The 16,294-nt window shown below is 39.5% G+C and overlaps 1 protein-coding gene across 1 annotated transcript in view; it reads left to right on the forward strand.

Moving 5' to 3' along the window:
* Positions 1-16,294, forward strand: part of trpc5a (transient receptor potential cation channel, subfamily C, member 5a) — a 60,315-nt gene that overhangs the window by 21,965 nt on the left and 22,056 nt on the right. The window contains exons 3-4 of the mRNA XM_052127194.1: positions 6,127-6,463; positions 13,595-13,734. Coding sequence (XP_051983154.1) covers positions 6,127-6,463; positions 13,595-13,734 — 477 coding nt within the window. The remainder of the gene's footprint in view (positions 1-6,126; positions 6,464-13,594; positions 13,735-16,294) is intronic.

Genomic DNA, 16,294 nt, shown 5'->3' on the forward strand with positions numbered 1-16,294 from the left:
CCATATCAGGGATTTTTATTTTGAGAGACATTGTAAACTTTAGCTCAGGTAGCATCCAAATCTTCTTAGAGCCAGCACTGCATTATCTGCCGTGGCACTCAATTCAGATAAAGAGAGAATGACATCCTGCTAACATCGCTTGTGATGTGTTGTTTGGAGTGCTGTCGGGGTACTACAGAATTGCAGTGGCACTGCAGCTACAATGCAGCTGTGGGGACTGAAGCGCCTAAGCAAATTAGCATTTAAATCACATCTTACCCAAACTGTGCAAAATGAAACTGAGCAAGCTGAACGCTAATAAAGGGAAGGTTGAAGGAAAATGGGACAGTGGGGAGAGGATTAGAGGTGAAGGGTTTGAATAAGTAATGTTGCCGTGGTACTGAATCTTATCCTCTATATACTGTAAAAAGTGGTAACCTGCAATTGTTACCTAAAAAGAATATTCTGTGTTCAATACAGGTTAAGCTCAATTGACAGCATTTGTGGAATAATATTGATTACAACAAAAATTGATTTGGACTTTCCACTCCTTTTCTTTAAAAAAATATATAAATGTAAATTAATTTTAGAGATTGGGTGCATGGGGGGATTCCATACACACATTACTTGTGTTGTATGGACCTACAGAGCTGTGAAATTCTTCTAAAAATCTTTGTTTGTGTTCTGCAGAAGAAAGAAAGTAATACACATCTGGGATGGCATGAGTGTGTGTTTCATTTTTGGGTGAACTATCCCTTTAAGTACTCTATTGTAAGGGTTGGCGTTGCTACATTGATATATTGAGTTTTTCAAATCAGAAGCTCTTCAGTGTGGAATTGCCATGCCATCACAGTAATAAATGTTGTAAAAGACGCATACAATCTTGAAAGAGGCAGCTAGTAATACCTTACATTTCTCTTGCAGTCTGCTTTTTTATTATTATTGTTTTCTTCTTCTGATTTTAGGGAACGTAACAGGAAACTGTCTTTTCAGAGCATAATTCCAGTAGATGCCGCTGACATGCCTACAGCTCATACTAATGTGACTTAAAGTAGCCTGTAGCCTGTACCTATTGCCCTGTCAGGTCTGCAAGTTCCATTACTCAAATAAAGTCAAAGTGGCAGTTAAATAGTCCTTGTTTGACCGCTAATCTAAAGTATGTGGTTATGCACCAGAATAACCTTTAGTCTGTTCTATGTCATGTGGTTACCCTTTTCATTTTGTATGAAGATCACACACATTTTATAGATACAGTAAATTTTTCAAACTTGCATATTTCTTATTAAGCTTTAAGCCTGTAAACACTTTTTTCTCATTGTAGAAATTTAATTTCTACAGTTTTATTGCACAGTGGATGAAAACAAAACAAAAAATCTATTTCTCTCTTTTTGTTGGTTTTTACCTTTAGTATGAGTTTAAATCACAGCTGCATGCTTTATCTGTACTTGCCGTATCTCCATTTGTGCACAAGTTTATAATGAGAAACTTTAATTGCAAAACTTTTTACATCAGAGGGTTTCAGAGGAATTTGAGAAGCCTTGTACCTTTAAAGGGATGTTTTTCTAGAAGAGAGACATTTTTTAGAAGCTCCATGGGATAGTGTGTGTGGGGTTTAGGGAAAAGCAAGCTCTCCAAGTAGTCATCAGTGTCAGCAAGACTTGCTTACCTAGTACATTTCTAAAAAGAACCTCTGGCTAATAGCTGGAAGAGTTTGTGAACTTATGAACGACTCCGGTATGACTCTAATGAGTCTCATCCACTCCACTCAAATGGTACCAATTTACAAAAATAAAAATGTCATTTGGCAGAATGTAGAAGCCATCAATCACAATGCACTTCTCTCACAAGTACAGTTTTACCTCTTATCTTTTGAAATGGCTATAAAGAAAACATTCAGATGTTTGTTTGCTATATACTGGGATTAGGGGTGGGTGGTATAAATCCAGCCTGATCTCATAAAAAAACTTGACTGTGGCAAAATCTTTAAATCTCGCCACAGATTGTGGTATAAACAGTATAGCAGACATTTTATAGGTTGACATTTCTACATGCTGTCATCCCGCACTTATCTAATTGGGATGTACATGCCCCATATCACCAAACTGCAGTTCTTGCAGGTCAAATGCATAGCATATGGGTGTGCACATTGTGAGGGGAAGTTAATGTATTCTTTGACTCTGCATTTGAGTCAATGACTTCCAGAGTGAGCCAGCCCAAACTCTGCATTATCTGAGCTAGAGATCAATCCTCATTAACATACTGCTCCCTAGCAACCAGAACATGAACAGGACATCTGTTACTCTGTAATTGCTTTCTGTCAAAAAAGGCAGAATTACAACAACTTACCTCATAACTCGTCATTCAATTAACCTTTTGACCTTTCTCATAGATCTCTTTTTTGTTCACATACACACTGCAGCTAAAAGGTTTGTTACTCTTTTAAGTCCACAATGTAAACATAGGCTGTGTTCACACAGTGTTTGGGATTGACAACTGTATTTGTCCTGTACATAGTGCATCTTAGAAGTGAATTGATTACTGACTGTATGAATAAAAAAACGAAAATTCTCTCATCATTTACTCACCCTCATGCCATCTCAGATGTGTATGATTTTCTTTCTTCTGCAAAACAAAAATTTATATTTTTAGAAGAATATCTCTGTAGGTTCATACAATACAAGTGAATGTTGACTAGACCTTTGAAGCAATCATAATCAAAATAATCCATAAACTCTAGTGGTTAAATCCATGTTTTCAGAAGCAATATGATAGATGTGGGTGAGAAAAATATAAATATTTCAATACGTTTTGTACTTTCTCTACTTTCACTTTAAAAATGTGAAAGAAAGTTTAAGTAGAGATTTGTAGTAAAAAAGGAAATAAAGATTGATCTGTTTCTCACCCACAACTGTAATATCACTTCTGAAGACATGGATTAAATCACCAGCGTGGTATGGATTATTTTATACAGCCTTTATATGACATTTGGAGCTTCAAATGTCTGGTCACCATTCACTTGCATTGTTTGGACGTAGCCTACAGAGCTGAAATATTTTTCTAAAAATATAATCAGCAGAAGAAAGAAAGTCATACACATTTGGTTTCTTCTTCAAAACCTATTGTTTGCTTTGAGAAGACTTTGAATATGCTGCATGGCCTACTTTTATAATACTTCTAGGTCCTTTTTTAAGCATTAAAGTGAGGCAATATCCACTACCATTGTATTCCGTGCACACACAGAATGAATATTTAGGGGATTAACTCATCCATCTTCAAACAGTTACATGTACAGATTGAAAATAGTTCCATGTATCTTTAACGCAGTGTTTCAGTACATCTGTGCCCCTTCCCTGCCCCAAGACCAATACTCACAGGTCAAAAAAACAAAACAAAATGCATTTACGTGCAAACCACAAACTCATAGGCCATTACTACAGCAGTATACTGCGTGGGATGTTATCGGTCTCATTTCACGGGCAGGATGAGGAATGGTGTTGTTAGCTAAGGGGCCACCTGAAGGTTAGTGTTGATTTTGATGGATGAAGAGGGGATTTAATGTATTGCTAGAGAGTTACTCTAGGACCGGGAAGAAATACCAACAAGTCAGGTATGGAGACGTACTCTTACAGATCCTTAACTCAGCTCTTTAAAAAAAAAAAAAGGCCTTAAAGAAATTACTGTCCTATCTATTTTGTTCAAAATCTTTGCTAAATTCATTTGTGTGTCCTTTTTCCCTTCTGCAAGCCCCCTCCCTGATGTTCATGTGCTTCTTTTAACTTACTTTTATTAAATGGAGGTTGATTGTCTTTTCCTTGGGGACTTTTTGTGATACATGTGATGAGGTTGAGAGAGGGATTGTGGGAAACCAATGATTGTCTGTGGTTTAGTAAATATTTGTTGATTCAGGTGGTTTCACACGCTTTTGGTGGGGACCGAAGTGAAGAGAAGGGACATATCATTTATAAGTTTGAACAAAAGGTTTTTTTATGGTATGCACACTTTTCTACTTAAACAGTAAGATCAAGGCTTTTTCAACACTCTAAGGTACTGAACGGGAAACAGTATTCATTCATTCTCATGTCAGAGATCTATCTATCTATATTTTTGGTAACATTTTACAATAAGGTTCTATTTGTTAAAATGAGTTAATGTATTCATGTTTCATGAACTAACAATGAACAATATATTTTTACAGCATATTTTAATCTTTGTTAATGCTAGTTAATAAATGCCAATGCCATTTGTGTTAGTTCATAGTGCATTAACTAATGTTAGCATATACAACATTTGATTTAAAAAATGTATAATTGTTAATTGTTAGTTCAAGTTAACTAATGTTGTTAACTAATGTTAACAAATGGAACCTTATTTTGTTAATGAATTATTAAAATTATTATTACTATTATTAATATAATATTATATAAAATATAATTTTCAAAACGAATAAAACAATAAATAAAAACTGTTAATACATATCAGTTATCAGGGCATTTAAACTTTAATATTGTCTGTATCAGTACTGGTGGTAAAAAAAAGTTATAATATTATTAAAATGTTCAAAATTAATGATATGTTTTATTGTTGTAGTCAAATTATTATTTCATTATTACAGAAATGATAGAATAGAAAACAATAATTACAAATTGGTAGTGAATTTTAACCTTTTAGATTGCAAAAAACTTTTGATAATAGTAATCATAATAATGAATAATTTTTTTTTTCAAAATGAATATAAATCTTTTATTGATTTAGTTGAATAATTATTTTGTTATTATTGTGTCAGAAAGCAGAAATAATTGAATAGAAAACAATAATTAAAAATTGTTAGTGTATTTTTCAGTATTCGTTCATTCTCAAGTGAGAAACACAAAATATCCTAAGCTTAACTGTTAAACAAAGCCTGAAGCAAATATGAAAATACATTTGAAACCATTTAAACTGTAAAACAACTTTTTAAAATATTAAATGAATGTTGTTTTTATTGTTGTAGTCTAATGATTATTTAGCTATTATTGCAATAAAAAAAATTGTAATGCATATCAGTTATCAGGAAAAAATATATTGGCCGGTATGAGGGAGTTATCGAACTTGAGGCTGGACCAAGCAATCAAACTAAGTGTAAAAATAGCATCAGAAGCCATTGCTTTATCAGATTAAATATGGAAATTCTCAACAAAGGGAACTGTAAATTTCAGAGAGTTGTTACTCATCTATCATACAGTGTTGTCATCCTACGCAACATTTTCCATTACAGCCACTGGATAACTTATCACGAATGTGCTATGTAATACAAGGCAAGTCAATTCTCCATTTGCTTGGTTTCAAAGCAGATGTTTTTGAGGTTGGGCACTTTTACAGACTCCAACAGCAATCCAATTAATTAATTAACTTTGTTCATAATTAAGCTTTTCTCTGTTTCTCATTTGTGGACGATTGAGAATAATAATGATACATTTTGATTTGCAATTAACAATTGTATTTGTCTTCTTCTCACAGCATTCCTATTCAGCTGCAAACCATGAGTGACATTTCAGAGCTAAATGTGTGAATGCACATGGTTAAATCAACAACAAATGTAGAGATAGAATCACTGTACTGGTCTGTTCTCTTGAGCTTACTTTGAGGGCCATTTCTGTTAAATAATTGTAATGTAGATTTATACAATTACAGACAATTATCTAGTGTCTACATGGTGCGTCGTTTGGGCATCTACACTGCCGTAGTCCATCTCTAGATTTTATCCTTATTTGAAAAGTTTTGGAAGCATAAAAGTTTTTTTTTTTTTCTATTGCTGGTGGAGCAAATGGGTACGCAAAAATAATATCTGATGTCATCTCCCATTCACCGCTATATAGGTTTACTTCAATTTACGTCAGTGTTCCAAACCTGAAAATTTGGAAAGGTGTCTATTATTGAGAAAGAGTAATGAACCATTTAACCTTTTTTAATTGGTTAATTGAAACAATCTGAAATGAACCAATTGGCTGTAATTAATCAGACGTCCCAATGCGAATACTATAAAATTATTCATCAATATTTCCATTGGTCATTTTGCATAAGGCCCCCATTATTCATGGATATTTACAAATCCCTTTCCATTTAATAAACGCTCTCTCTCTCTCTCTCTCTCTCTGTTTTTTTCTCCAGTTTGTGGCTCAGCCAAACTGTCAGCAGCTCTTGGCCACACTGTGGTATGACGGCTTTCCTGGCTGGCGGCGACGCCACTGGGCGGTAAAGCTGATCATGTGTTTCATTATCGGCCTGCTCTTCCCAGTCTTCTCGCTGGTCTACCTGCTGGCTCCAAAAAGCACGCTGGGACTGTTTATCAAAAAACCCTTCATCAAATTTATCTGCCACACGGCCTCTTACCTCACCTTCCTCTTCCTCCTCCTCCTAGCCTCGCAGCACATAGCACGCACCAACCTACACATACAGGGCCCTCCACCCACTGTGGTGGAGTGGATGATACTACCTTGGGTGCTGGGTGAGTATGAATGTGTGTGTGTTGATGTAGCTTGTATAGCTGGTGTATATTGTGTTATAGATGGTATACAGGACTATAGTGATTGTGTGTGCTGTTTTAATGCTGAATTTGCAAATTAACAGTTCTTTTTTGGTTAAAATTATCAAAAGTCCACTTTTGAACGAGTACATACAAAATCTGTGTTGAAAAACTTGTCCTTACCTTGTCTGCACTACGGTAAGCCTACAATAATGAATTTATTTTGAGATGTTGGGTCAGATTTGGCATGAAATTGCAAGCTAAAGTCATTCGTCCTTGCATGGTTATGTCATATCTGATAACACAGAGAAGATGGCTACTTTGTTCTGTGAAGAGACATCTGTTCAGTTAGTCACAGTTCAGGTCATGCATCTAAAAGCCACTGCATGCACATTTACATTTACATTTTATTAAATGCGACTTACATTGCATTCAAGGTCTACATTTGATCACTTTGCACAAGGTACTATAAGGTACTTCCCCATGAATTTATAATCTTAAATTGTTGTGGTGATGGGGGCGTGGCTGAGTGACATATGTGGAGAGCAAGGCTGAGAGAGTGAGTGCAGTAAGGTTTGGCACCTGTGGGAAATCACCTCTAACAGCGGTTTTGTGTTGGCAGTGAGAGCGGAGAGTGATTTAAAGGGTGATCCAGACAGCCAGAGGGGCAGAGAGAGAGCGACCCACGTTCCTGGCTGTGTGTGTTTGTTTGCTGGAAAGCAAAAAGCTTGGGATACAATGGAGTGTGTTAATAAAGATTTACATTGACTGTTCATCTGGCACCGCTTCCTCCCTCGTCCAAGAGTTAAAGACATGTCACAGTGGTGCCGAAATCCAGGAATTTGTTTTGAGGAAGGAAACATCATCATAGAGTCATCGCTGCTGACCGAACTGTTCAAGACCCTCGTTGGAATCCACCAGGCTCAACATCAGGCCCTGCTTGAGCTACACGTAGGATAGGTACGGAAATTCCAGGTGCTGGTCCAGGTTGAAGTGGAGAACCGGCAGGCGTTTCAGAGCTTAGTACTCCAGGCGGGATCTTCCACCACGACTACAGCCGCGCTTGTGAAGATGGGACCGCGAGATGACCCTGAGGCTTTCGTCAAGCTGTTTGAGTGGCTGGCGGAGGCGTGGAAGTGGCCGAACTCCCAGTGGGCGGTCTGCTTACTGCCACTGCTGACTGGGAAGCCCAGCACATGGCCCATCAAATTCCGGTCAACAACCTCCTGGTGTACGAGGATCTGAAAAGAGCCACTTTGCAGCAGATCAGCCAGAGCCTGAAGCAGCATCACCTGTGCTTCCAGACATTGATGCTTGGGAAGCACGGCCACCCGTTCGCCTTCTCCTGACAGCTCCATGACGCCTGCCGAGGGTGGATGCTGGCTGAATATTGCAACGCCGAGGAGCTACTCGATCTGGTGGTACTGGAGCAGTTCATCGCCCGGCTACCAAAAGGAAGAGCGGAGTGGGTCCAGTGCTCCCGATCAGCATCGCTGGATAGGGCGGTCCAGCTGACTGAGGAACATATGGCAGCGTATCCAGGGGCTGGCGAGCCCTCTTTTCTCTCTCTCTCTCTCTCTCTCTCTCTCTATCTCTCTCTCTCCATTCCCTCCTTCTCCCCTCCCCCTCATCCCATTCCTGTTCCCCAGCAATGGGGAATTCCGGTACCAAATCCCATTCCCCGTCCTGTGGACCATTCATCCCATTGGCTTCCACTAATCCTCTCCGTTCTTCCCCACAGGCTGGTGAATCTGCTGTCACGGGTGTGAGTGTGAAGTCTGGGCTGCAGGGAACCTGGGAAATTTCAGGATCGATGTCCCACAATGGAAATTGAGACATTTGTCTTGGTCCCCGACGTGCCACGGGCTGCCCCCGCTCAAGCAGGAGTGTACTGGATGCCGATGCATATAAAGGGGGGTACATATCAAGCCTTGGTGGATTCAGGTTGTAATCAAACCTCCATTCACCAAAGCTTGATTCAATCTGAGGCTTTGGATACAAGCTGCTGGGTGAAGGTAAGGTGTGTGCATGGGACCTGTAATAAAGTGTCTTGGTGTGTGGTTTGCGATTCACTTGCTGCTTAGGTGGAGCCGGGGCTGTCTACATCAGCACCGTGTCAGGATGACGCAAGGGAGGGGGAAGTCTCAGCTTCCCCAGCCCTTAGAGGATTACCTGCAGGGGATTTCCCTCTGGAGCAGATGTGAGACAAGACCCTTAGGCACACCTTTGACCACGTGAAAGTGATTGATGGTCAGCACCTCCTGACAGGCGTTGCACTCACATATCTGTATTTTTTAATTATCAAGGATCGGTTGTATTGAGTGACACAGGACACTCAGACAAAGGAAGATACAACCCAATTGTTAGTACTGAAGAGCTGTCAGGAAATGTTGTTCCATATGGCTCATTGTAATCCGATGGCAGGTCACTTGTGGCAGAAAAGACACTGAACCAGGTATGCTCGCAGATGTTGTGCGGCATGCTGTGATTGTCAGCTGGTGAAACCTCCGGCCACGCCAAGAGCATCACTGCGCCCACTTCCATTGACAGAGGTACCCTTCGACCAAATTGGCATGGACCTCATCGGGCCATTAGAGCAGACGGCACGTGGGCATCGCTTTGTGTTTGTTCTGGTGGACTATGCAATGCGTTATCCTAAAGCAGTGCCTCTGCGCAACATCTCAGCACAAAGTGTTGCGGAGGCACTTTTCAAAATAATCTCCCGAGTGGGGATTCTGAAAGAAATCCTCACTGATCAAGGTACAACGTTTATGTCAAGTACACTACGTGAACTGTACAAATTATTGGGAATTAAATCGATTCAAACCAGCGTTTATGACCCCCAAATGGATGGCTTGGTTGAACTATTTAATCAGACACTAAAAAATATGATTCGTAAGTTTGTGCACAAATTTGCTCGAAATTGGGGCAAGTCGCTTGAGCTTGTTTGCAGTGCGAGAGGTCCCGCAAGCCTCCATGGGTTTCTCCCCATTCAAATTTGTGTACGGACGTTGACCACAAGTCGTGCTCGATGCCCTATGGGAAAATTGGGAGGAGGGACCTTCAAACAGCAAAAACTATATTCAGTATGTTGACCTTAGAGCAAATCTCCACACACTGGGGCAATTAACACAGGAGAATTTGCTCCAGGCTCAGGAATGTCAAAGCCGGCTATATAATAGGGTACTCGGCTACGAGAATTTGCACTGGGAGAAAAAATCCTTGTATTACTCCCCACATCAGGCTCTAAATTACTTACCAAGTGGCAAGGACCCTTTGAGGTCACACGGTGAGCCGGGGAAATCGATAATGAGGTTAAATGAACGGATAGAGGCAGAACATGTCAGATTTACCACCTCAGTCACTTAAAAACATGGAGAGAGGCGGTCGCTGTGACATTGTCGATGGTGGTTCCGGACAGGGAGAAGCTAGGTCCAGAGATGAACTTAAAAGCTACTGATCGAGTCACACTTGCGGAGACCACCTCTCACAATGAAAATTGCCAGGTTGCAAAGAGAATTCTCCAATGTTTTCTTGCCTCTTCCCGGTCATATGAATCTCATATCAATCTAGAGCACCATATCAAAATGACCCCAGGGTTAGTGGAATACAGTTGTCCCTACCGTTTAACCAAACACAAAAAAAGTGGTTTGGGACGAATTAAATGAATCTCACAGTCACTGGGCCAGCCCGGTGGTGTTGGTTCTGAAGTGTGACGCTTGGTCCGGTTCTGTGTGGATTATAGAAAAGTCAATGCGATGTCTAAGTTTGATGCATACCCAATGCCTCGGTTTGATTAACTGTTTGATCGGTTATGCACGGCTCACTTTTATTCATCACTGGATTTGACAAAGGGATATTGGCAGATCCTCTTAACTCCTCACTTTCTACACCGTTTGGCTTACATCAATTTGTCACCCTTCCTTTCGCTTTGTTCGGGGCCCTGGCTACATTTCAGCAACTCATTGACAGAATCCTCAGACTGCACACTGCTTATGCTGCTTGGCTGGCTATTATCGTAGGTTTATGCCTAACTATTCGACTGTCACAGCCCGCTGACTTATCTTACTAAAAAGGGGGTGTAACGGTAGCCAGCTGGTAGGTAGCTGTTCAGCGGGTAAACCTAAAGTGGTGCATTATCGATTGATGCTAGAGGCTGTACCATTTAGCCTCCTTGTTAGCGCACCTGCCTCCCATGCCAGAGACAGTAGTTTGAATCTTGCTTGGAGCTGGTCAAGTAGGACTGGTTACAGTGATGCCGTGTCTCAAATGGGAGTGAGGTCTATGGGAGTGTAAAAGTGATCAGCTGGTTTGTAGCTGTGCAGTGTGTGTGTAAACCTCACTCCCCTGGCCTCAAGGGGTGCACTAGTGACTGACACTAGAAGCTGTAGCCTTTAGCCTCCTCGCTAGTGTGCCTGCCTCCCATGCCAGAGACACCGGTCTGACTTGGAGAGGGTCGAGTAGGACCGGTAACAGGGGCACCATATCCGTTCCAGTGGATGGAGCCGTGGCAGCAGGCGTTCACGCTGGTGAATGCTGAACTTTGCGGCAGTCTATTATTGCGCTCTCCTGACTTCAATCTCCTTTTTATCTTGCTGACAGACGCATAGGAGAGATGATTGGGAGTGGTACTGTCCCAGATGGTGGAGGGGGAGGAGCGTCCCGTGCTGTACACTAGTCGTAAACTCTCGATAAGAGAGACTAAGTACAGCACCATTGAAAAGGAGTGTTTGGACATCAAGTGGGTGGTCCTCACCCTCCAGTACTATCTGTTGGGGCGTGCATTCACCCTCTGTTTGGACCATGCCACGCTCCAGTGGCTCCAACGCATGAAGGATACCAATGCGCAGATCACCCATTGGTATCTAGCTCTCCAGCCTTTTAAGTACGAGGTTGTCCACAGGTGCAGATGGCTGTTGCGTATTTCCTCCCCAGAAATGGGGGGGGGTGTGTGTAAGAAGCAGACCTGATGGCTCCCTGGCCTGAGTCCGGCAACAGGGTTATGTGGTGATGGGGGGAGTGGCCGAGTGACATCTGTGGAGAGTGAGGCCGAGAGTGTAATGGTTGGCACCTGTGGGAAATCACCGCCAACAGCTGTTTTTGTTTGCAGTGAGAACGGAGAGTGATTTAAAGGGCAATCCAGACCGCCGGAGAGGGAGAAAGAGAGCGACACACGATCTTGGCTGTGTGTGTTTGTTTGCTGGAAAGCAAACGCTTGGGATACACTGGAGCATGTAAAAAATAAAGATTACATCGACTGTCCTTCGTCCAAGAGCCAGAGACTTGTCATAGTTGTCTGTAATGTACCGATTTCATACAGTAGCACAGTAATCTTCCAATTAATTTGTTTAGTGTATAACCATCTCTCTATTATAACTTTACAAAGGAATGATAAAGGACATTCAATTTTAAATGGCATATTTCTTCATATTAGTTTTCAAGTTCATATTTCTTCCCCATCATTCAATCCTCATTTTTGTCTTTTTAGTTTACTTGCATTGTTCGCTGAGGCTGTAGATTGTAATACAAAAAGAGGTGATCACCACGCTCTCCCAGTTAATCCAGGTGCTATGACCCAATGATCAAGTCCATGCAAAAATGAAAGGAAGTTCTTCACTCTGGAAATATCTTACAAAAATTTTGGTTCATTATTATATAAAAATAGCAGCATGGGGATGAAAATAGTATACTGTAATATAAAAATAGTTGAAGGTCTTCCATTGAACTCATATCAGCCATGTCACTAAGTTTTATATATAATTTCAGCCTTAGGTTGTGTGTGCTTTCTGTTTTTGGCTTTTGCAATCTTAAATGTAACATTTGAAGATCTCCCAAAGACTAATAGCTAGTAGCTAACAGCTAGCGGTTGTGTTATTGTTTTGGTCAGTTTGTGTCATGTTTAAGATGATGTCACGGCAGTAGAGGCGGTGCAACTATGACGATCATCCTATAATCCCACTCACATTGAGGGGCAATAAACTGCAGTGGAAATGCAAGATCAGAAAAGTAAAGCGAGTAGAGTGCCTCTACATTGGTGGAAAGGTTAGCAAAATGAAACTAACAGAGATGACATCATTGGAATATTTGCATACTGGATTGCAATTGGACTTCTTTCTTAAATCTATTTGCATATTGAATTGCGATTTAGAGATCCACCAATATTGTTATTTTTTACAACCCACACATATACTGATTATTATTTTTTTTATTTTTTATTATTTAGTGTCGGATAACCGATATGCAGCACTGATGTTTTTTTATTTGTTGCTTTTTAACAATAATAATTAAATAATCAATAAACATAAAATGACAGTAAAATTAAAGTATTATGTTTATTGTAGTGCTTTCAATTCAGTGCTTTGTCCCACTCATCAAGGTCAGTAAGCGCAACTCAAGCTGTACAGGCAACAGACCACACTGACAGTAGAAGGCAAAAGATGAGGATGCATTCTTGCATTCAAACAAGCAGGATGGGTCGCAATTCCATATGCAGGGGACATGAGAAAGTTTCAAACTACATTTAGCTTAAATCTAAAATTTTAAAAACGCTGTGTTTATGATGCAACACAACCAAAGTGAGGCACTCCAAACATGTCTTTCTGACACATGTGTACACAGACACATGCTTAAAAAAGTAGTTAATAATTAGTCAAGTAAAATATTCAATTGCGATTAATCGCATGATTTTTCATTTTTCAGTTTGTGTTTTCTTTAAATCACTGTTTTGTTTGTGTGTGTGTGTGTGTGTGTGTGTGTGTGTGTGTAATGACCCCGGACACAGCACAAAGTTTACATCCTATACTAACCAGTGTTAAGCACACACACGGAGCTGAATAAAATGTCGGAATCTAATGTGAAAATTGGTAAAAGCATTAATCGTGATTTTTAATTAATCGCCTGTGTTAACATGTTAATTTCGACAGCTGTAATAATAATTGAATCATTTTATATTGTAGAATTTTCAAGTGGGGGCCTTTATTTGCAAATATTGCAATTCATTGCAATTAATCAGCATTAATCGCATCGTTGGATGCTTTTCTTTAGCGACCCATCAACAGGTGGCATTTATTGGTACACACTGTGATGCCCATTAATGTGTGTTTTCATTCATAGGCTTCATCTGGGCTGAAATTAAGGAGATGTGGGTTGGAGGTTTTAATGAGTACGTCCATGACTGGTGGAACCTGATGGACTTTGCTATGAATTCTCTCTATTTGGCAACCATATCGCTTAAGATTGTTGCTTATGTCAAGGTGAGCTCTTCCTGTACTCATTTCCCATTGGATTAATTCATTGTCATTCACACCTGAATGCATGAGACCACACACACACACACACTTACACACACACACGCTGGTGCTGTTATCCTTATGAATACTCTCCATAAACATAATGATTTTTATACAGCACAAACTATAGATTCTATTCCCTAACCCTACCCCTAAACCTAACCCTCACAAAAACAATTTAGCATTTTTACATGAATTTTACATGCATTTTACATTTTACATGGTCGTGTATCTGTCTGCGGGAGATGGAAAGCAGTAAGGCTTGTCACCTGGGCTGTCATTATCTCTAACACCTGTGTCTTGTTATAATGATGGCAGAGGGTGACCTAAAAGGCTGATGTATGTGGCAGTAGTCAGAGAGAGAGAGAAACAAGAGAGACTGTCCATGAATCTGTAGCAGTATGACGCCTTTGTGTGTTGATTTTTGTTAGGGTTTTTTGAGTGACGCCGAAGAGTAATAAAACACTCACATTGACAGTTCGCTGCCTCCTGACTCCTCCATTGCTCAACTTACGAACTTATTACAGTATGTTTGTTAAGCGATTTGAATTATGGGACACTAGAAATGTCCTCATGAACCACATAGCATAGTAACCATGTAATTACTAGTTTGTAACCTAAAACAAAACAGCTTCCTTTAAAGGCAGCATCCTAACCATCGAGTCTTAACTAGGTTTTGGAACAGAGTAACTGTGTATGTGTGTGTACATTAAACTGTGTATGTGTGTGTGTACATTAAAATGATCCAAGCCACGTAATTTGGGCAATAATTCATATATGTATTTCATAAGCTATAAGTTTGTGTGAGATGTGTCTGTATATATGATATTTTCTATTATGGTGGTTTGAGAACCTGGGAATACAGGGTGAATTTATTAGAGTCTGTTAATATTGTGGTCTTAGTGTCAGTATAGAGCAGAATTTTAAGCAAGAAGAGCTCAGCCATGCCTGGCACTGAAGAGTCAGCCTCATTTCTCTGCCCACTAAAACATGTAGGGATGACGATTGGGGGGGAAGGGTCTCGTTCCATACTCAAGTAAAGTTATGCAAGCCAAATCTCAGGAAATATTTTAAGAACCTGTTTGACCTTAGACTTAACTTCCTGGAAAATAAACTGTATAAGGTATATCATTTACACTTTACATTTATGCTTTTTGACAGACGATTGTGTTTAATATTCCCTGGTAATCAAACCCATAACCTTGACATCACTCACACCATGCTCTGATTGTTACAGGTACAGGAGCTACAGGAACTATAACCCAGGGGTGTAAAAAGTACTCTTTTTATACTTAAGTTCACTTTAATATGAATATTATTTTGGCTAGATACTTGGACTTTTAATTGAGTAAAAGTTTCACTCAGTATCTATACTTTTCACTTAAGTATTAAAAAATTAAAAAGAAACCTTTTGCCTAGCTAGTATGAAATCAAGAGAGGAGATTGCGTGAGAGAGGATGTTGTTAAATTCGATTTGTTTGTTAAGTCGCCTTTTTACTGTCTCTGACAACTGTCATATTTCTCCCCCAGTGGCATTCACAGCCTTGTCATAGAATCATGTTACAATAAATAAATATTTGCAAAATGATTTTTATGTGGCCTGTTATACATACGTATATAACACTATAGGTGCTAAAACAACGACTTTTATACCCTTTCACTCAAATCGCGAGTAAAACGGCAGATTATCAGCCCATAAACGCTTAATTTTCATTCTGTTTCTCACACAATGCTATCTTTTGACATCTAAACACTTTTACTATAGCGCATTACTAATTAATAATTTTTATGTTTGCATTAGGTAATCAACTACATTTACAAGCTTGATTAAGTGTTATCAAATATACCCATCATTAGCTCAACTGATAGATTGTTGCATATGCAATACAAAGCAAAAGATACAAAGGGTACGATTCCTGAAGAGCAGGCGAGTTGCACCTGAGCCAAAAGTGTCATAGAATGATCACAAAATGACGTGGTTGCTTCAGAAATTGTGTCTTTCATCTCACATTTGCTTTTTCTGACTCTATCGTTTAGGTTTAAGGTTTAGTGTAGGGGGGGTTGGTTTTGTTGATTTAAATCTCGATGGAACATTAACCTTAAAAACCTCACCTCTTTTTTGTTTTTTTATTGCACCACACAGAGGACATTTCACTTCGGAACTGTCCAGAGATGTGTAATGAACCACATAAATTTATTTTGCAAAAATTTTGTCACAGTCATGCATGTTCGTTGCATGGGAGAAGACACTCACAAATTGCAATGTCAGAGCACCCAGCCCCTTGAGATATGATAAAAGGTTGAAAAAAAAATAAAATAAGCTTTGAAGAAAGTTAGTAATGTTGTTTCTTTTCTGAATAGTTTTTTTTGGTTTGCTACCAAACCTTGCTGTTGAGCAGATGGATGAATTTAATAAAATTCATAATTAACATTTTCTATTACTATTACTATTTATCATTGCTGGTTTAATCGTTTTTATTATGATTAATAGTTGCCTAACAACAACAATAATAATTCAGCAAAT

This window comes from Xyrauchen texanus, chromosome 5 (genome assembly GCF_025860055.1).
Source record: "Xyrauchen texanus isolate HMW12.3.18 chromosome 5, RBS_HiC_50CHRs, whole genome shotgun sequence".
In the NCBI taxonomy this organism is placed as follows: domain Eukaryota; kingdom Metazoa; phylum Chordata; class Actinopteri; order Cypriniformes; family Catostomidae; genus Xyrauchen; species Xyrauchen texanus.